The sequence below is a fragment of the Nerophis ophidion genome, linkage group LG15 (assembly GCF_033978795.1).
Source record: "Nerophis ophidion isolate RoL-2023_Sa linkage group LG15, RoL_Noph_v1.0, whole genome shotgun sequence".
Lineage (NCBI taxonomy): Eukaryota > Metazoa > Chordata > Actinopteri > Syngnathiformes > Syngnathidae > Nerophis > Nerophis ophidion.
The window spans coordinates 14,232,952-14,256,253 of record NC_084625.1 but is presented as its reverse complement, the minus strand read 5'-3'; the positions used below and the strand labels follow the sequence as shown (position 1 = coordinate 14,256,253).

The 23,302-nt window shown below is 39.3% G+C and overlaps 1 protein-coding gene across 1 annotated transcript in view; it reads right to left on the bottom strand.

Moving 5' to 3' along the window:
- LOC133569299 (cadherin-12-like) overlaps nt 1-23,302 on the bottom strand; it is a 343,124-nt gene that overhangs the window by 194,885 nt on the left and 124,937 nt on the right. The window contains exon 3 of the mRNA XM_061921526.1: nt 10,681-10,975. Within this exon, the coding sequence (XP_061777510.1) occupies nt 10,681-10,975 (295 nt within the window). The remainder of the gene's footprint in view (nt 1-10,680; nt 10,976-23,302) is intronic.

Sequence of the window (23,302 nt, the reverse complement as noted above, 5' to 3'; positions counted from 1 at the left end):
GTAAAAATGAACACAAAACAAAAGAACTGAGAAATTCTTATTGTTATTTTAGTGCACGGGTGTCAAACTCTGGCCCGCGGGCCAAATCTAGCCCGCCGTGTAATTTAATTTGGCCCTTGAGGCAATATCAATTTAGCATTAGAGCTGGCCCGCCGGTGTTATGCAGCGTCGGTGCAGCTGTAACATCGCATTTACCGCTAATACTCATACTTGCCAAACCTCCCAATTTTCCCGGTAGACTCCCGAAGTTCAGTGCCCCTCTTGAAAATCTCCCGGGGCAACCATTCTCCCGAATGTATACCGATTTCCACCTGGACAACTATATTCGGGGCGTGCATTTAAGGCACTGCCTTTAGCGTTCTCTACAACCTGTCGTCACGTTCGCTTTTCCTCCATACTAACAGCGTGTCACATAATATTTGTGGCTTTTACACACACACACACACACAAGTGAATGCAAGGCATACTTGGTCAACAGCCATACAGGTCTCACTGAAGGTGGCCGTATAAACAACTTTAGCACTTTTACAAATATGCGCCACACTGTGAACCCACACCAAACAAGAATGACAAGCACGTTTCGGGTGGACATCCACAACAGAACAAATACCCAGAACCCCTTGCAGCACTAACTCTTCCGGGAAACTTCCAGCAAACTGACCAATAATTAACGTATTATTCATGCATTTTCTCTTGCTACTTCAAGGCTTGAATGTTTGGTTCATTCATTATTGTTATTTTATTTTCAAATGTATTATTAGCCTGTGGAAAAAAATTGATATTTACCTCAGAAGATTGCAAATAGAAGAAAAGGCATAACATTTTTATTATCAATCAATCAATCAATGTTTATTTATATAGCCCCAAATCACAAATGTCTCAAAGGACTGCACAAATCATTACGACTACAACATCCTCGGAAGAACCCACAAAAGGGCAAGGAAAACTCACACCCAGTGGGCAGGGAGAATTCACATTCAGTGGGACGCCAGCGACAATGCTGACTATGAGAAACCTTGGAGAGGACCTCAGATGTGGGCAACCCCCCCCCTCTAGGGGACCGAAAGCAATGGATGTCGAGCGGGTCTAACATGATACTGTGAAAGTTCAATCCATAGTGGCTCCAAGACAGCAGTGAGAGTCCCGTCCACAGGAAACCATCTCAAGCGGATCAGCAGCGTAGAGATGTCCCCAACCGATACAGGCGAGCGGTCCATCCTGGGTCCCGACGAGCGGTCCATCCTGGGTCTCGACTCTGGACAGTCAGTACTTCATCCATGGTCATCTGACCGGACCCCCTCCACAAGGGAGGGGGGGACATAGGAGAAAGAAAAGAAGCGGCAGATCAACTGGTCTAAAAAGGAGGTCTATTTAAAGGCTAGAGTATACAGATGAGTTTTAAGATGAGACTTAAATGCTTCTACTGAGGTAGCATCTCGAACTGTTACCGGGAGGGCATTCCAGAGTACTGGAGCCCGAACGGAAAACGCTCTATAGCCCGCAGACTTTTTTTGAGCTCTAGGAATCACTAATAAGCCGGAGTCTTTTGAACGCAGATTTCTTGCCGGGACATACGGTACAATACAATCGGCAAGATAGGCTGGAGCTAGACCGTGTAGTATTTTATACGTAAGTAGTAAAACCTTAAAGTCACATCTTAAGTGTACAGGAAGCCAGTGCAGGTGAGCCAGTACAGGCGTAATATGATCAAACTTTCTTGTTCTTGTCAAAAGTCTAGCAGCCGCATTTTGTACCAACTGTAATCTTTTAATGCTAGACATTGGGAGACCCGAAAATAATACGTTACAGTAATCGAGACGAGACGTAACAAACGCATGGATAATGATCTCGGCGTCTTTAGTGGACAAAATGGAGCGAATTTTAGCGATATTACGGAGATGAAAGAAGGCCGTTTTAGTAACGCTTTTAATGTGTGACTCAAAGTTAAAATTAAAATTGTATTTGATATGCCATTGATATTTTTTTTAATTATTAATTTTATTATGATTTGAAACTGCATTTTGCATGTCACTAAAGTTATATAAGCCTTTCTTGTTCAATATTTAATGCAAAACTTGTTTGGGTCCCTATTAAAAAGTTAATTTGTTCAACCTTGGCCCGCGGCTTTGTTCCGTTTAAAATTTTGGCCCACTCTGTATTTGAGTGTGACACCCCTGTTTTAGTGCAATAAAATACTTTACAGTTTACAACCAAGACATTAAGTCTGACTGGAAACGCACGTGTGTGTGTGTGTGTGTGCGTGTCCGGGTGAACCTCGGAGCGAATTATACTGATGTGTGTGCGCGAACGCACCAAGCGTCATGTTAATTGTATTTTTTTTATTTTATTTTGGGTTGAAGACGAATTTTTAAAGTGTTTTTAAATCTCGTTTGCGACCCATCACCTTTTTTTTTTAAATCGGAGTGATTCGCTTCATTTGGTGAAGTATCGATACCATCACGCCAGTATCGATACGATACCGATACTCACCAAGTATCGATACGCCCAGCCCTAGTTCCTGTCACCTTGGAGATGATTCCTCTTTTAAAAGCACGTGGCGGGAAGCCGCTCAGAAATGGGCGAAATTTGGACTCTGATTAGCAACCGGTGCACAAAGCAGGTTGATTGCAGCAAACACATCTCCAGGTTCATTATGGGCGCTCCAAACAAATAAGCCGCATTGATACCTCACGAATAAGAGGAGGGGAAAGACGAAGCAGTTCTTTCGTGTTCCGCTAATTATGCACATCCGTCATTCGCTAATGTTGGCTGACAAGTTCTCTACTGTGAGAAAGAACCCTCTCACCTCCGCTGGCGGAATTATTCCGTCTCCTTCACAGGCAACGTTTGTCTTATGTCTCCACGTCAGGTACAAGGACCCGCGCTGTGTTTGCTAACCTCCCCCCGAACATGTCCCGATCCTTTTTTTTTTTTTTCCGAGACGCACGACTTGAAATATATTAGACGACATCCGCAACTCTCCCGCGGCTCCCCTGACATCACCCCCTAAAGGCTGGTGCCGAGAATACTTCTGAATCTGTGACATCTCGTTTCCTGCAACATTGCAGCCGAGTTACGCCGACATCCTGCAACATTTAGACACCTCCACTCCTTTCATCCGAGGCTTTGAACGGGATGTTTGTTTGAGTACTTGCACCTCCTTTCCACCAGTTATTTGAGGTGGTGTTCCCCAGGGCTCCGTTGTAGGACCCCATCTGCATTTGCCTTGTTGCTTATACAAACCCCGTTTCCATATGAGTTGGGAAACTGTGTTAGTTGTAAATATAAACAGAATACAATGATTTGCAAATCATTTTCAACCCATATTCAGTTGAATGCAATACAAAGACAAGATATTTGATGTTCAAACTCATACACTTTATGTATTTTTTTTGGAAAATAATAATTAACTTAGAATTTCATGGCTGCAACACGTGCCAAAGTAGTTGGGAAAGGGCATGTTCACCACTGTGTTACATCACCTTTTCTATTAACAACACTCAATAAACGTTTGGGAACTGAGGAAACTAATTGTTGAAGCTTTGAAATTGGAATTCTTTCCCATTTTTGTTTTATGTAGAGCTTCAGTCGTTCAACAGTCCGGGGTCTCCGCTGTCGTATTTTACACTTCATAATGCGCCACACATTTTCAATGGGAGACAGGTCTGGACTGCAGGCGGGCCAGGGGCGGCATGGCGTAGTGCAGGGGTAGGGAACCTATGGCTCTAGAGCCAGATGTGGCTCTTTTGATGACTGCATCTGGCTCTCAGATACATCTTAGCTGTCGTTGCTAATTCCGCTGGTAATCCCAGTGTCAAAAATAAGCTTCAAAATATAAAACATTCTCATGCATTTTAATCTATCCTTTCGGTTTCTACCGCACCCGTTCAAGACGTCGCATTAATGGTAAGAAGTATTTTATTTATTGTTGGTTATCTTCAGAATAACAGGGTTATTAAAAAGAATAAGAGACTTATTAGACTCTAAAAGCAGTCATCAATCAATCAATATTTATTCATATAACCCTAAATCACAAGTGTCTCAAAGGGCTGCACAAACCATAACGACATCCTCGGTTGAGCCCACATAAGGGCAAGGAAAAACTCACCCCAGTGGGACGTCGGTGACCGTGACAATGATGACTATGATAAACCTTGGAGAGGACCGCATATGTGGGCAACCCCCACACCCCAGGGGAACCGAAAGCAATGCATGTCGAGCGGGTCTAACATGATACTGTGAAACTTCAATCCATAGTGGATCCAACACAACCGTGAGAGTCCAGTCCAAAGTGGATCCAACACAGTAGCGAGAGTCCCGTCCAAAGTGGAGCCAGCAGGAAATCATCCCAAGCAGCGCGGAGATGTCCCCAACCCATTCACGGGCGAGCGGTCCATCCTGGGTCCCGACTCTGGACAGCTAGTATTTAATCCATGGCCACCGGACCGGACCCCCTCCACAAGGGATAGGGGGGCAGAGGAGAAAAAGAAAAGAAACGGCAGATCAACTGGTCTAAAAAGGGGGTCTATTTAAAGGCTGGAGTATACAAATGAGTTTTAAGGTGAGACTTAAATGCTTTTACTGAGGTACCATCTCGAACTGTTACCGGGAGGGCATTCCAGAGTACTGGAAATAATGAAAAATGTTGGTCTTGCTTAAAAAGACACGCATTTAGTTGTATTCAGTCTTAAAAAAAATATTACGTGGCTCTCACTGAAGTACTTTTAAAAATATTTGGCTTGTATGGCTCTTTCAGCCAAAACGGTTACCGACCCCTGGCGTAGTGGGTAGAGCGGCCGTGCCAGAAACCTGAGGGTTGCAGGTTCGCGTCCCACCTATTGACATCAAAGTCGCTGCCGTTGTGTCCTTGGGCAGGACACTTCACCCTTTGCCCCCGATGCCGCTCACACTGGTGAATGAACTGTTGGTCGGAGGGGCCGTAGGCACAAACTGGCAGCCACGCTTCCGTCAGTCTACCCCAGGGCAGCTGTGGCTACAGATGTAGCTTACCACCACCAGGTGTGAATGAATGATGGGTTCCCACTTCTCTGTGAGCGCTTTGAGCATATAACAATAGAAAAGCCCGATATAAATCTAATCCATTATTATTATTATTATTATTATCATTAAACCCCTTCAAAACAAAATTTTCGCAAAAAATTCAATTTTTGACTCTTTGAACTGAAATTTGACCCCCTTAACATGCTTCAAAACTCACCAAACTTGGCACACACATCAGGACTGGCAAAAATTGCGATCTAGTGAAAATACCAAACCTTAAAACTCAGAATTGCGCTCTATTGCAATTTTTGAATAAAACACAGAAAAAACTGCTCCTAGGAAGAGGAAACAGATAAAACTGCTTGTAACTTCTCGTAAGAATGTCGGACAGACATGAAACAAAAACCTCAATGTATGTCTCACTTAGACCTACATTTTGATAATTGGCAGGAAGTTGGCAATTACCCCTTCAAAATAAAAGTTTTGTAAAAAGCCGTCACCTTTTTCAAACGTAAACTCCTCCGAGTGCGTTTTGAAACAAAGACCTCTATGCAGGTCTGACTTAGACCAGGGCTTGGCAGCGGCCAAAGGCAGACCCGACCAACGCTGCTTGCAGCTTTAATTATCATTATTATTATAAGTACCCGCACTCTTTTTTTACGTGCTGAATGTGGCTTGGCATTGTCTTGCTGGAATAAGCAGGGGCGTCCATGAAAAAGACGGCGCTTAGATGGAAGCATATGTCGTTCCAAGACCTGTATGCTCACGCAGTTGCGGACAAAGGGGTGTACTTCGCCCCATCCTTTCTTGTGAAAGACTGAGCATTTTATGGGAAGCTGTTTTTATACCCAATCATGGCACGCACCTGTTCCCAATTAGCCTGCACACTTGTGGCATGTTCCAAATAAGTGTTTGATGAGCATTCCTCAACTTTATCAGTATTTGTTGCCACCTTTCCCAACTTCGTTGTCACATGTTACATGCATCAAATTCTAAAGTTAATGATTATTTGCAAAAAAAAAAAAAAATGTTTATCAGTTTGGACATCAAATATGTTGTCTTTGTAGCATATTCAACTGAATATGGGTTGAAAATGATTTTCAAATCATTGTATTCCGTTTATATTTACATCTAACACAATTTCCCAACTCATATGGAAACGGGGGTTGTATAATGAAAACCAATCCTATACAAATAAAATACATGTTTGGAATTTTGGATGAAGGGAAAGTCAGAGCTTAGCTTTGGTGCTGAAAGTTACATCCATCCATTTCCTACCGCTTGTCCCTTTCGGGACGCCACCTCATCGCAGGGCCAAAATTGATGGACAGACAACATTCACACTAACAAAAACACAAAGCCTGGTTTAAGTTTAGTAGTATAGGTCTAGGTCAGACGATACTACACATGGAGTAAGGTTGTACGTTATACCAGTTTTAGTACAGTACCACGATACTAATGAATCCTATTCGGTACTATACATACTCTGACAAGTACCGGTCCCTCCGCAGAACCCCCGTCGTCGTCACGTTTTCATTGATTGATTGATTGATTGAAACTTTTATTAGTAGATTGCACAGTACAGTACATATTCCGTACAATTGACCACTAAATGATAACACCCCAATAAGTTTTTCAACTTGTTTAAGTCAGGATCCACGTTAATCAATTCATGGTAATTAATTGATCGTCATTGTTGGTTTACGAGCAGAGGAGCATGTTCGGCAGCGCACAATCACAGAGTACTTACAAGCAGACACAGTGTGTAGACAGAAAAGGGAGAAAGGACGCATTTTGGCTTAAAAACTGGGGATAAAGGTGAAGTTATAACACTGAAACACCCTCAGGAAGAGGTTTTTTAAGAAAGTCGAGCCGCATTTGGCAGTGTTTTAGCTACTTCTAAATCACTAATCCCGGTCTCCATGGCGGCAAATAAAGTCAGTTTCTTACAAGTATCATCCCTGCAGGACGAGGAATAGCTAATATGTTTCACTGCACACCGTAGCTCACCGGCGTCAAACGTCATTGGTGGATCTACACCTGACATCCACTGTAATGATACCAAATATAGAAGCGTATCTAGTCGATACTACTATGATTAGGTAGATTTTTTGGGGGGGCATCACAACATCATCTTTCGTTTATTTAAAATGTATATCATGTTTATAAACTCGGGAATTACGTCCCTGGACTTTGAATATAACCAATGTAGAATCCTGTAACTACTTGGTATCGAATTGATGCCCAAATTTGTGGTATCATCCGGAACTAATGTAAAGCATCCATACAACAGAAGCCTTTGTTCCACTCCGGGAAAAGATATGTTTGATAATGATAAATGATCATATCTGCTGTACACATTTATTTTAGTAAAAAATAAGTGTTGGATACTTATCTTGTTGCCTTATTTGTTTTTGAAAGTATTAAATGTTTGGGTAGAATAAAAAATAAGAAATAAATAGTAGGGTTTTAAAAAATATATATATATTGATTCTTATTTGTAACGATTCTTAATCGATTAAAACAATCATATATATATATATATATAGGTATATAGGTATATAGGTATATATATATATATATATATATATATATATATATATATATATATATATATATATATATATATATATATATATACCTATATACCTATATATATATAGGTATATATATACATATATATATATATAGGTATATATATATATATAAATATATATATATATGTATATATATGTATATATATATATATATATATATATATATATATATATATATATATATATATATATATAGATATATATATATAGATATATATATATATATATATATATATATATATATATATATATATATATATAGATATATATATATATATATATAGATATATATTCCTATATATATATTTTTGTTGTTGTTTTGTTTTGTTTTGTTTTGGGTTTTTTGTTTATTTGTTTGTTTGTTTTAAGCTGTTTTTTGTTTGTTTTTTTACCTTTAATCTGTCCTGCCCAGCCACTCAGGCAAATCAAATAGTTGATCATATCTGCTGTACACATTTACTTTAGAAAACATACATGTTGGATACTTCTCTTTTTGTCTTATTTGTTTTTGATATTATTAAATGTATAGGTACAATAACAAAGAAAAAACTTTAAAAAAATATGGGGTTAAAAAATAAATAAATACATTGATTTTTGAATTATAGCGATTCTTATTTGTAGCGATTCTTAATCGAATAAAACAAATAAAAAAAATTAAAAACAGCTTTTATTTTATTTTGTATTTATTTTTTCTAATTTATTTTTTACCTTTAATCTGTCCTTTCCAGCTACTCAGGGAAATCATATAGTTGATGTAGATGATCATATCTACTGTTCAGATTTACTTTAGAAAAGAGAAGTGTTGGATACTTCTCTTGTTGCCTTATTTGTGTTTGACTTTATTAAATGTTAGGGTGGAATAAAATAATAAAAAAAAGTAGGGTTTTTAAAAATATGTGTATAATTTTGAATTAATTGCAACATTTGTAACTATTCTTAATCATTTCAAGTTAAAATCCGATTTTTTATTTTTGTTTTTTATTTATTTTTTACCTTTAATCTGTGCTTTCCAGCCACTCAGGGGAAATCATGTAGTTGATGTAGATGATCATATCTGCTGTTCAGATTTACTTTAGAAAAGAGAAGTGTTGGATACTTCTCTTGTTGCCGTATTTGTTTATGATATTATTAAATGTTTGGGTAGAACAAAAAAACTATGAGTTTTAAAAATGTATAGATGTATATATATTTATATATTTGTATTTTTTATTTTTTTTATTTTTTTAATTAATCGCAATTCTAAATTGCAACATTTCTGAATAGATTAAAATTAAAATTACAATTTGTTATTTTTATTTAATTTTGTTTACCTTTAATCTGTCCTTTCCAGCCACTCTTGGAAAAATATAAAGTTGATGTCGATGATCATATCTGCTGTACAGATTTACTTTAGAAAAGAGAAGTGTTGAATAATTCTCTTGTTGCCTTATTTGTTTATGATATTATTAAATGTTTGGGTAGAACAAAAAAACTGAGTTTTAAAAATGTATATATATATATATATATATATATATATATATATATATATATAAAAATTTTTTTTTATTAATCACAATTCTAAATTGTAACATTTTTTGAATATATGAAAATTAAAATTAGAATTTGTTATTTTTGTTTTTATTTTTTTACCTTTAATCGGTCCTTTCCAGCCACTCTTGGAAAAATATAAAGTTGATGTCGATGATCATATCTGCTGTACATATTTACTTTAGAAAAGAGAAGTGTTGAATACTTCTCTTGTTGCCTTTTTTGTTAATGATATTATTATATGTTTGGGTAGAACAAAAAAACTATGAGTTTAAAAAAAAAGAAATATATATATATATATATATATATATATATATATATATATATATATATATATATATATATATATATATATATATATATATATATATATATATATATATATGTATATATATATATATTGGAATTAATCACGATTCTAAATTGTAACATTTCTGAATAGATTAAAATTAAAATTTGAATTATTTTTTATTGTTTTACCTTTAATCTGTCCTTTCCAACCACTCTTGGACAAATATAAAGTTGATGTCGATGATCATATCTGCTGTACAGATTTACTTTAGAAAAGAGAAGTGTTGAATACTTCTCTTGTTGCCTTATTTGTTTATGATATTATTAAATGTTTGGGTAGAACAAAAAAACTATGAGTTCTAAAAATGCATATATATATATATATATATATATATATATATATATATATATATATATATATATATATATATATATATATATATATATATATATATATATATATATACATATATATATATATATATATATATATATATTTTTTTTTTTTTTATTAATCACAATTCTAAATTGTAACATTTTTGAATATATGAAAATTAAAATTAGAATTTGTTATTTTTGTTTTTATTTTTTTACCTTTAATCGATCCTTTCCAGCCACTCTTGGAAAAATATAAAGTTGATGTCGATGATCATATCTGCTGTACATATTTACTTTAGAAAAGAGAAGTGTTGAATATTTCTCTTGTTGCCTTTTTTGTTTATGATATTATTATATGTTTGGGTAGAACAAAAAAACTATGAGTTTAAAAAAATATATATATGTATATATATATATATTGGAATTAATCACGATTCTAAATTGTAACATTTCTGAATAGATTAAAATTAAAATTTGAATTCATTTTTATTGTTTTACCTTTAATCTGTCCTTTCCAACCACTCTTGGACAAATATAAAGTTGATGTGGATGATCATATCTGCTGTACCGATTTACTTTAGAAAAGAGAAGTGTTGAATACTTCTCTTGTTGCCTTATTTGTTTATGATATTATTAAATGTTTGGGCAAAATAAGAAAAAAAAAAAAAAGTAATACGGAAATGTAATAGAGCTGTTTATGTATTTTATGGAGAAATGTAGTTAATCATAATACTGGCACCCAATGTTAAAAGGAGTTATTTCAACTCAAGAATCATTTTTAATCGAGAATCGATTCTGAATTGAATCCAGTCATGTGGTTCCCAAATATTCACAGCCCGACCACACAGTATTTCAGAACATTTGGCATTGGTGTTTGGTTTCTTACCCACTGGTGACATCTCGGGGACGGTGGCCCGATACGGTCCCTCCAGGAACTTTGGCTCATTGTCGTTGATGTCCTGCACCTTGATCACAAACTCGGACTCCGGCTCCAGGGGCCTGTCGGTGTTGAGGTCCACGGCCTGGGCGCGCAGGGTGTAGTAAGGCCTCTCCTCACGGTCCAGGCTCCGTAAGGCATGGATGTCCCCCGTGGTTTGGTCTATGGTGAAAATGGAGCCGGCGCCTTCCCCCGAGAGAGTGTACTTCACCGCGCTGTCGCCCTTATCCAGGTCGGTGTGCAGCTGCGGGAGACAAAAAGACGGAAAGAAGACGGGTTGAGCTCAAACGACGACACGGATAATGACGAGACTGGAACACTTCTGTGGGAGGAGCTGTCACGGACTGGATGGGGACGGGTCGAGAGGGAGCATCAAAAGCTCCGCAGACGCTAAGTCACCAGAAACGTAAAATGATCAGGCTGTCGGAATGTTCCGTTGACTAATGAGGATGAATACCTCATGCATAATGCATGCCGGGATGAAACCACGGATCTGGTTCTGGCTAAGTGTGAGGCAGCTCGTGACAAAGCTGCGCCAAAGTAGGGAAGAAACCGGAGTGACCTTTGGCTCGGAACTTAGCCTGGAATCCTCCGTGTTGAACACTAATAAAAGCAGCGTTTGACTCGTCGTTGACCTTTCTCGTCAATCAAGGCGTCGTCTGCGGGTTTCGGTTCAAACCGCCCTGTTGTTGTCTCTCCCACGATGCTCTTGGAGCTACTTGATTATTTTTTTACAACGCCGGCCTTTTTACGCCGTAACAACGGAAGGGATTAAGGGAAACTCCCAAGTCGGGTATGGACGGTAACGGTGGATTTATGGACGACACAGGTCCAACAAACCTGGTCTGTCTGCACACACACAAACACACACACACACACAGGCACACACACACTTACACGTTTTGTATTCGTTTGCGTGTATTCAGTATATGTTTGAGTGGACGTAGTAAGGATTATGTAGGCGGAGTTGACTCAAGACCAGTCTAGGGAGGGAGAACCACACTTTCATTTATTTCGAACCCAAGAAAAATAATCTCCATGTACAAACCCCATTTCCATATGAGTTGGGAAATGGTGTTATTGATTGATTGATTGATACTTTTATTAGTAGATTGCATAGTACAGTACATATTCTGTACAATTGACCACTAAATGGTAACACCCGAATAAGTTTTTAAACTTGTTTAAGTCGGGGTCCACGTTAATCAATTCATAGTTAGATGTAAATATAAACAGAATACAATGATTTGCAAATCATTTTCAACCCATATTCTGTTGAATATGCTATAAAGACAACATATTTGATGTTCAAACTGATGAACATTTTTTGGGGGAAAAAAATCATTAACTTTAAAATGTAATGCCAGCAAAACATGACAAAGAAGTTGGGAAATGTGGCAATAAATACTGATAAAGTTGATGAATGCTCATCAAACACTCATTTAGGGACGGCGTGGCGCAGTGGGGAGAGTGGCCGTGTGCAACCCGAGCGTCCCTGGTTCAATTCCCACCTAGTACCAACCTCGTCACGTCCGTTGTGTCCTGAGCAAGACACTTCACCCTTGCTCCTGATGGGTGCTGGTTGGCGCCTTGCATGGCAGCTCCCTCCATCAGTGTGTGAATGTGTGTGTGAATGGGTAAATGTGGAAGTAGTGTCAAAGCGCTTTGAGTACCTTGAAGGTAGAAAAGCGCTATACAAGTACAACCCATTCATCATTTATTTATTAACAATGGAGTCAGAGTTAGTCGCTTTATTCCGCCTAAAAGGCACTCTAAAAACATCCAAGAACCTCCATCAAGGTGTTGTATACATGATGTAAGTACCGTATTCTTCGGACTATAAGGCGCACTTAAAATCTTTTCATTTTCTCAAAACTCGACAGTGCGCCTTACAACCCATCCATTCATTCATCCATTCATCACAATTCCTCAACTCATATGGAAACGGGGTTTGGAGATTCTTTGCCTGTTCACTTCTGAGAAAACAGCTGTACGTTGACAAAATAAAAACAACTTTAGCAAACACAACTTTTTCTTTTGTTTTGTTGAATCTTCCCTTGACTCTTGGACCATCGGAACACGATAACATTATCTCACTCTTCTTGTATTCCCTTCCTGGTGTTTATTTTTCAACAGGACACCGCAGAGCCTTTCAAAAAACCCTCGGAGCGCCGCTAATGAGAATTGAGTGAGATTTTTTTGTTCTGACTTTTGTTGCCCCTGTAACCAAAAAAGAAAGGCAATCATCCAACAGAAGCATCTTTTTGTTGCCTCGAGTCAAAGCTCGGCAAATTCTTTGGTGCATTTTCGGGCTGCCAGCAGTTTAGTTTAAGAGCCTCGTTGCCCCCGGGTGCTCCCCTGAAACGTGCGCTTGCAGGTTTGCAAGTTTTTTAATAAAACACAATGTTTGGTTGCGGTGGGGAACAGATTGTAGCAGGGGGGGGCGCCCGCGGGGAAGACTAACAATTGTTCAAGCTGTTCTTCATTTAGCATACGCACTTTTTCGGGGGGTTCGGCGCTTTTTGCAGCCATTGCCGTAATGCATGGACTCGTTAGTCCGGGAGTGAAGCAGACGCCGACTTTAATAGTGGCATGAAACCACGTCACTTAATACCCAGACTTGGTGGAAGCCGTTGTTGCCTGCGGCTGCAAATGGACTGTCGCAACCGCCGAGTTCTAATTGTCCTCCCGTTCTACAATCAAACCAAGACAAGTGCAACATCTGTTGAGTCTTACGCAATTTGGTGGGAAATGGCTGCAACTCAGGATCGTAAACGTCTCGCTGTTGACTTCGAGCTTGCCGTCATGGCTCAGGGCGGCGTGTGCGATGCAGACTGTTAGTTCTTGTATTGGGAAGTGACGCTAATTAGGAAGTACGTCTCGTCATTACAGGAGTCGATGCCGATACCCTTGCAATCCCCCGATTCTCCACACGTATTCGATATCACGATAAATAATAAAAACATACCGTATTTCATTGAATTGCCGCCGGGGCGCTAAATAATTTAAAACCTCTAATCACTCAGGCGTTTACCATAGGCATTCGGTAATTTTAGGCCTTCGCTTATAAATTTGAGTGTGATCTAAGGATACCATCATGAAAAGGATATTTAATTAAAAAAATACGTTATTATGGTCTTCCCTTTACTTATAAATGAAGTCCATGCGCAGCTCCTTTTGATCAAAAGCATCGATAACTTGTTTATAGAAGTCTTCCTTATCTTTCTTCAGTTTTAAAAGTTTCTCTGTCTCGATGGAGATCTTCCTTTATTACCTCCTGCTTCGATTGAAAGTCCAGTTTACAAAACTTTCATTTTAGATATGTAATCCTCCATGTTAAAAGTGCAAGCGAGAGGAAAAAGTAAACGCTCGCTGCTTGTTGTCACTTCTTCTGCAGCCGAGTAGTCGCAAGAAGGATCACTAGCGCCCTCTGCCACCAGGAGGCGGGAGTCTTTTAATGACTCATATTTGACACACGCAGCTACGGTATATTAATAAAACATAGCTGCTTACTGTTCTTTTTAGCATATTCAATAGCTTTGACCTTAAATCCTACTGAATAACTCTTAATTTTCTTCCCTTTATGCGATTTCAAATAATTTAAATCAGCCTCCTCCATTTTGAAAATGATGACAGGTGAAGTGTCACTCGTGATGTGACGAGTTTGACCCGGCAGAAATTCTAGGCATATGCCAATTATTTGGCGAAACAAGTTTGACCCGGCGGAAATTCTAGACATGCGCTAATTAAAATAACATTTTGCGAAACAAGTTTGACCCGGCGTTATTCCTGAGCCGGCGGTAATGCCAAGCATGCGCTAATTATTTTGCGATACGAGTTTGACCCCGTATTAACTCTAGGCAGCCGTATACTATATATCCGGTGGCAATTCAAGGAAATACGATAAAATTAATTTTCAAATGTGTTACTTTATTGAAAACTGTCAAGTTTTTAAGATCACTGTGCTTTAACAGATTTGCATATGATTAACAAAGCTGTTTAAAGTAAGGGTGTCCAAAATACGGCCCGCATTTGGCCCACGGAAGAATTCATTTTTGTAACGACGTGGTCGCGTGATGTTCTCCCAGGATGCAGACGGAAACAGTTGAGACAATGATTTATTGGCATAAATCATACAGGATACAAAAAAAAAATACAACTAGCGGGCCGATCGCATATAAGCAAAGCTAAGAAAATAGCTAGTGTGAAAGTGTAGCAAAAAAAAAAAAAAAACAAACTGTGAAGCAAGCTTAGCTCAGGAATCATAGTGTGTGGAGAAAGACAGGAATAAGTAGCTCTCTGATTAGTGCCCAGGAGCAGGTGAGTGTCCCAAACTCTAGTCAGAGGCTGGTGAAACTAATTTGCACCCATGGCAACTAAAATAAACCCAGGGGTGCACAAAAGAGGAACTGATGGAGTCAAAAAACTAAACAAATTGTGACAATTTTGGCCCGCGAGTCGTCTTCAGTTTATTAAGGTATCTTACCCGCGGGAAATTTATATTCATTTTAATGTTGCTATTTTGTAGACAACATAAATAATTCAAGTCCAAGACACCCTTAATTATGCTCTGAACAAAGTTGTGTGCAGCATTTACTTATATGACCCAATGCAAACAACCTACCTTAGTCATAAAGGGGAAAAACACACAACCTGTATGTATGTATGTATGTATGTAGGTATATATATATATATATATATATTTATATATATATATATATATATATATATATATATATATATATATATATATATATATATATGTATGTATATATGTATATATGTGTATATATATATATATACCTGGCCCGGACACGGAAAGGATTGACAGATTGATGGTCCGGTGGTTGGGGACCACTGGGTTAGACCGACAACAAATTCAACTTTCACCTACATATGATCCTTCAATGGTTTTAAATAGGAAAAGAAAAAAACGAGCGGACATTCTTTCACTTGTTCCATCCTTGTTTGTGAATGACCGAGCATTTCATGGAAGCTGTTTTTATACCCAATCACGGCACCCACCTGTTCCCAATTAAACCTGTTCACCTGTGGAGTGTTCCAAATAAGTGTTGGATGAGCATTCCTCAACTTTCTCAGTCTTTTTTGCCACTTGTGCCGGCTTTTTTGAAACATGTTGCAGGCATCAAATTCCAAATGAGCTAATATTTGCCAAAAAGAACTAAGTTTTCCAGTTTGAACGTTAAATATCTTGTAGTTGCAGTCTATTCATTTGAACATAGGTGGAAAAGGCTTTGCAAATCATTGTATTCTGTTTTTATTTGTGTTTTTTATTTTATTCACAAACAAATTACCCGAGATGTGTCCGGAGTTGTTTTCAATATTAAAAAAGGCACAAGAAAAGGCAAAGCAAACCTGCAAATTGGCTCACAGGAACAGCAAATGGAAAAAGACAAAAAGAAACACATTAATTATAGCGCAAAAATTGACCGGCTCGAATAAAAAAAAAAAAAAAAATCCATTAATTGAAACAATGAAAATCAAGTGTATCAAATGATTCATTAATTGGCAAACAGACCAGACTCACTATGGGAGAATATTTTTTTTTTTTTTTTTGTAGCGGGAGGGACAGTAAATTAACCCAACTGTGTGTAAGTGGAATTGAAAAGATGGAGAGTCTGATAAGTGTATGTAAATCCGGACAAAAGCAAACATGATTCACCGGGAGGCAGAGCCGGCCTGCGCGCCGCAGCTGCACATTCATCCCCAGTAATGGCGCCAGCCTGTTTATTTTTCATGATTCACACCTTGTAACTCAGCCGCCAGTCGACTTGGCGCGCATAAGAAAAGCGAGAACAGGGGCTGGGAATTCAAAGGAGTGAATACACACTACCTACATTCAATATGCGCTCTCTGCATCCCGCTTGATTTATTGCTGTTGACTGCGTGTGTTGGTTGGCGTCAAAGGCAGGATGGATGGCTTTTTTTTTGTTGTTTGGCGCAGTGGCGCCGTTTGCGGAGCACTCGCCCGTCTTCCGCCTTCAACGTGCTCGAGGCGCTTTGACACGGCGTAGCATCGGGAGTGACTGGGGGTTCAATATTCAGTTCCTTCATTGTATGCCATGTCGGGTTGGCGCCATTCCTCGCAATTTGGTCCAAAGCTCGAAACTTCCCTGCTCATTTTGGCCGATCGCCGTCATTGGAATTTGTCAGCTGTCTAATCAAAGTGTTTGTAACACTTGTGAATCGTATTTATATAGCGCTTTTCTCTAGTGACTCAAAGCGCTCCACATAGCAAAACCCAATACCTAAGTTACATTTTAAACCAGTGTGGGTGGCACTGGGAGCAGGTGGGTAAAGTGTCTTGCCCAAGGACACAACGGCAGTGACTAGGATGGCAGAAGCGGGAATCGAACCTGCAACCCTCAAGTTGCTGGCACGGCCACTCTACCAACCGAGCTATGCAGCCCCACTATATTGACTATTTATCGCTCAAACGCCACAATGGTCGTCCTCTCATATACTGGAGCTCAAACCTATTTCCTCTTCCTGTCTGCAGAAGTAAGACTTATGGGTGATATACAAAACCCAAAACCGGTGAAGTTGGAACGTTATCCATCCATCTATCCATCCATCCATGTTCTTCCGCTTATCCGAGGTTGGGTCGCCTAAGCCACTTAGTCCAGCTCTTCCCGGGGGATCCCGAGGCGTTCCCAGGCCAGTCGAGAGACATGGTCTTCCCAACGTGTCCTGGGTCCTCCCCGTGGCCTCCTACCGGTTGAACGTGCCCTAAACCCCCTCCCTAGGGAGGCGTTCGGGTGGCATCCTGACCAGATGCCTGAACCACCTCATCAGCTCGTTGACACGTCGTGTAAATCGTAATAAAAACAGAATACAATGATTTGCAAAGCCTTTTCAACCTATATTCAATTGAATAGACTTCAAAGGAAAATATATTTAACGTTCAAACTGGTAAACTCGTGAATTGATTAACGTTGACCCCGACTTAAACAAGTTGAAAAACTTATTCGGGTGTTACTATTTAGTGGTCAATTGTACGGAATATGTACTGAACTGTGCAATCTACTCATACAAGTTTCAATCAATCAATCAATCAGTCCACGTGGACTAGAATCTAGGGCAGGTACAAAATGGTTGTTTCTAAGTTGTCACAAAACCTTTGTGTTGAAATGAGTTTCCCAGCAAGAAGACAAAAAGCTGTCTTTGAACCTATCCAGAAGAAGGCTTCTAAAACGCCACTGTGTAGGGGGGGAAGCAACATGAAGGTACTTCTGTTTCGTTTGTGTATTGTAATCAACAGAATGATATTGTTTTAACCCAACAACTACAAAGCGGAAATAAGTTACAGACGACCTCTTTTTCAACTGTAACCCCCAATTCCAACCCTTGATACTGAGTGCCAAGCAGGGAGGTAATGGGTCCCATTTTTATAGTCTTTGGTATGACTCGGCCGGGGTTTGAACTCACGACCTACCGATTTAAGGCCACTGACTATGGTCCACTTGGACTGGAATCTCGGGCAAGTACAGAATAATTGTTTCTACTGTAAGTTGTCACAAAACCTTGATGTTGAAACGAGTTCCCAGCAAAAAGACAAAAAGCTGTCTTTGAACCTATCAAGAAGAAGGCTTCTAAAACGCCACTGTGTAGGGGGGGAAGCAACATGAAGGTGCTTCTGTTTCTTTCGTGTATTCTAATCAACAGAATGATATTGTTTTAACCCGAGAACTACAAAGCGGAGAGACTTTACAGACGACCTCTTTTTGAACTGTAACCCCCAATTCCAACCCTTGATGCTGAGTGCCAAGCAGAGAGGTAACGAGTCCCATTTTTATGGTGACTCGGCCAGGGTTTGAACTACCGACTTACCGAATTAAGGCCACTGAGTATGGTCCACTTGGACTGGAATCTCGGGCTAGTACAGAATAATTGTTTATAAGTTATCACAAAACCTTTGTGTTGAAATTAATTCCCAGCAAGAAGACGAAAAGCTGTCTTTGATCCTACCGAGAAGAAGGCTTTTAAAACTCCACCGTGTAGGGGGGGAAGCAACATTAAGGTGTTTTTGTTTCTTTCGTGTATTTTAATCAACAGAAAAATATTGTTTTAACCCAAGAAATACTAACCCCGTTTCCATATGAGTTGGGAAATTGTGTTCGATGTAAATATAAACGGAATACAATGATTTGCAAATCCTTTTCAACCCATATTCAATTGAATGCACTACAAAGACAATATATTTAATGTTCAAACTCGTAAATTTTATTTTTTTTTTCCAAATAATAATTGACTTAGAATTCCTTGGCTGCGACACATGCCAAAGTAGTAGGGAAAGGGCATGTTCACCACTGTATTACATCACCTTTTCTGTTAACAACACTCAATAAATGTTTGGGAACTGAGGAAACTAATTGTTGAAGCTTTGAAAGTGGAATTCTTTCCCATTCTTTTTTTATATAGAGCTTTAGTCGTTCAACAGTCCGGGGTCTCCACTGTAGTATTTTACGCTTCAACATGCATCACACAATTTTGATGGGAGACAGGTCTGGACTGCAGGCGGGCCAGGAAAGTCCTGAGTTCAATCCCAGGCTTGAGATCTTTCCGTGTGGAGTTTGCATGTTCTCCCTGTGACTGTGCGGGTTCCCTCCGGGTACGGGACGGACGGTACAAATGGATGGATGGATGGTTAGCTTCAGAATAACAATGTTATTAAGAAGAATAAGAGACTTATTATACTCTAAAAATGTTGGTCTTACTTAAAAATCCATCCACCCATTTTCTACTGCTTCTTCGTTAATGCATGCATTTAGTTGTATTCAGTGTTAAAAAATATTATATGGCTCTCACGGAAATACATTTTAAAATATGTTGCTTTCATGGCTCTCTCAGCCAAAAAGGTTCCCGACCCCTGCTTTAAACCAAACATTGTCCAAAACAAAGATGGCGCCTACTCCACTTCCAGGCGTGATCCGGCTCCTTGTTAGGAGCCTGACTTTGTGATGAATGTCGCTCGGACCAACGCCTGAAATAAAAGTTAATGGCGGACATTCATCTGTTCTGACAAAAAAAAAAAAAAATACATACAGTATGTTTTTCTCTTGTTTAATGGACTTTTCTCCTGAAAAGTGCAGCTCATATTTCCATACAGTAATGCCCCCAATCAGTATCACTTGTCCGCACCTTGACATTGATGTGTTACGTCGTCGGTGGGGAGAGAATGGCCTGGCCGATGTTGCTTAATCAAGTGTGATATGAGAAAAAGGAATCGGCCGATCAATAACAGTCATGTGTGCTAATGTCACAGAGCGATAAAAAAAAAAGCCCGCAGCCGTTTGTTTGGGTGATTGACCTCGGAGGCCATGTTGTCGAGAAGATGCAAACAGCATCAACAAAAGTGCGCCTGTCGGGGCGGGTTTATATCGCACGTTTACAACAACAACACGGCCAGCTATCGGTTCATCTTTTCAATTTTCAGAATGTACAGATAGCATGTACGGTACACATTGTCAGCGCCCTGGCGTATGTTCCTTTCACGTCCACGCCCACATTCTCCCGCCGTAGCCTGGCCGGGACTCAGCCCCAGATAGCGGGCCGTCATCAACCGAGAAATGTCCCCGCGGACCGATATGGATCAGCTATAATAACCTCGCTGAGACGTTCTGACACGGAGCTTCTCCCCCAGTTTTTTCTTGTACTGTACTGAAACGTTAGTCCGGGACGGAGAAGCGTCAAGGAAAAAAAATGCGAGTCAGGACGGATAAACGGTGTGAGATGCTAATAAAAGTCACAATCACGTCAATCAATTAATTGCAATCCATCGCAAAATGATCGTGCATCAATCTGATGGAGTAGAACATGACTGCAGACTGTGTTAGAATCCATACTTGCCAACCTTGAGACCTCCGAATTTGGGAGATTGGGGGGTCAAAGCAGGGTTAAGGGGTAGGAGTATATATATATCTTAAATTCACAAAAATTCAAGTATTTCTTATATATATATTAGATTAGATTAGATTAGATAGTACTTTATTTATTCCGTCAGGAGAGTTCCTTCAGGAAAATTACAATTTTCAGCACAATCCCATTCAAGATCAGACAAACATTACAGGAAGACAGAACAGGATCGCTGACGGGTCTGCCGGCTTCCAGCGCCCCTTACAAAAAAGGCGAGATACAGGTAAACGGGGGGGGAGAGAAAAAAATAGAAGATTAAAATAAAATTTAAAAAAATCGGTCTAAGCCTGGGCCCCTGGAGAGGGGGTGCAGACTGAGGCCAAGGGAAAAAAACAACTCATAGCCATAGTACACATAGGGAAACATCAAACATCAAAGAACAAAGAGGACATTAAAGACATTAAAGCAGCAGATACAACCAGACACTTCTACATACAGCTATGAATAAAAACTAAAAGAAACGTATCCACTGTGGTGTCCTCTGCGGTGTTCCACGCCATTGTCCGCTGGGGTGGAGGGAGCATGGCCAGAGACAGAAGCAGACCCAACAAAGCAACCAAGAGAGCCGACACCACTCTCGGCCAGTGTCCAGTCCGAATGGATGAGCGAGGATACGTCCAAGGAGCCAAGACACCGCGAAGCCTCTCCGTCCCGGCGCTCAGTGCCAGCTCCGCAGCCCTGTCCCCTCATCCGCATCTCCTCCAGTCCCTCCAAACCGACTCCGGTGTGGCAGACACCCAGCAGCTGGTCTCCATGGCCAAAAGGCTCCCGGGAGGCGGATCCAGAAGTCCACAAAAAAGCACCACAGAGGTCACGAAAGTGCCACCCCTTGTCACACAGTCCCAAAGGGTCCCGGACCAAAAGGCAAAAAAATATAATAACACATTAAAACAAGAGGGAAACACAAAAGGATGACACAAGAGCACAGACCTCCTGCCAACAGCAGCCACTACAGCAAAAAAAAAAAAAAGTATATATATATATATATATATATATATATATATATATATATATATATATATATGTTAGCTTTCACTGTTATGCTGATGAAACCCAACTCTACATGCCCCTAAAGCTGACCAACACGCCAGATTGTAGTCAACTGGAGGCGTATCTTAATGTAATTAAACAATGGATGTCCGCCAACGTTTTGCAACTCAACGCCAAAAAAAAAACGGAAATGCTGATTATCGGTCCTGCTAGACACCGACCTCTATTTAATAATCCAACCTTAACATTCGACGACCAAACAATTAAACAAGGAGAATCGGTAAAGAATCTGGGTATTATCTTCGATAAACATTGATTGATTGATATACAGATATACATATGTCTATATATATATATATATATATATATATATATATATATATATATATATATATATATATGTATATATATATATATATATATATATATATATATATATACAGTGGGGCAAAAAAGTAATTAGTCATGCACCGATTGTGCAAGTTCTCCCACTTAAAATGATGACAGAGGTCTGTAATTTTCATCATAGGTACACTTCAACTGTGAGAGACAGAATGTGAAAAAAAAATCCAGGGATTAACATTGTAGGAATTTTTAATAATTTTTTTGTAAATTATGGTGGAAAATAAGTATTTGGTCACCCATTCAAAGCTCTCACTGATGGAAGGAGGTTTTGGCTCAAAATCTCACGATACATGGCCCCATTCATTCTTTCCTTAACACGGATCAATCGTCCTGTTCCCTTAGCAGAAAAACAGCCCCAAAGCATGATGTTTCCACCCCCATGCTTCACAGTAGGTGTGGTGTTCATTGGATGCAACTCAGTATTCTTCTTCCTCCAAACACGACGAGTTGAGTTTATACCAAAATGGATACATGGATGATACAGCAGAGGATTGGGAGAATGTCATGTGGTCAGATGAAACCAAAATATAACTTTTTGGTATAAACTCAACTCGTCATGTTTGGAGGAAGAAGAACACTGAGTTGCATCCCAAGAACACCATACCTACTGGGCGGGCCGCGTGTTTGAGACCCTTGCTCAAGGGTAATTTACGCACATTGTCCACTATGCGACTGCAAATATGTAGTATTTAGAAACTGTTTAGTATTCAAGATTAATTTGAAGGCAGCCCAAGGTGCCATGCTTTGTAGAACTCATGGCGTCTCACGGATCAAATTAAAGATGTTAACGGGCTGCATTGGGCCTGCAGGCTGTAGTGTGGACACCCCTAATTTAGTGTGTCCCGGTCAGTGTTCGGAAATCACTTTAAAAAGATCACGCATTAAAGTTACTCATTATTTTCCCCCAAAATGTATTTAAATGACTAACTGAATTATTATTAATACTACTTTTTTATTTTTTTACTTTGATATAACTGGTGTATGCAGTTGAGGGATGTTTCATGAGAGAAGAGTGCACGAGTGTGTATATTGGTTTTGTAACGCGTTTTTTATTTATTTTTTTCTTATTTAAAAAAAAAAAATGGTCATCTTACTTTGTCCAGCAGAGTAAGATGGTGAATCAGCCTCGAGACTTTTCTTCTTTAAAAAAAATATATAGAAAATATAAAAAGCACATTCCACTACCACATTGAGGAATATTCTGTTGCGACACATTTAGCTTCTTCCCCAGCCGAGAAGG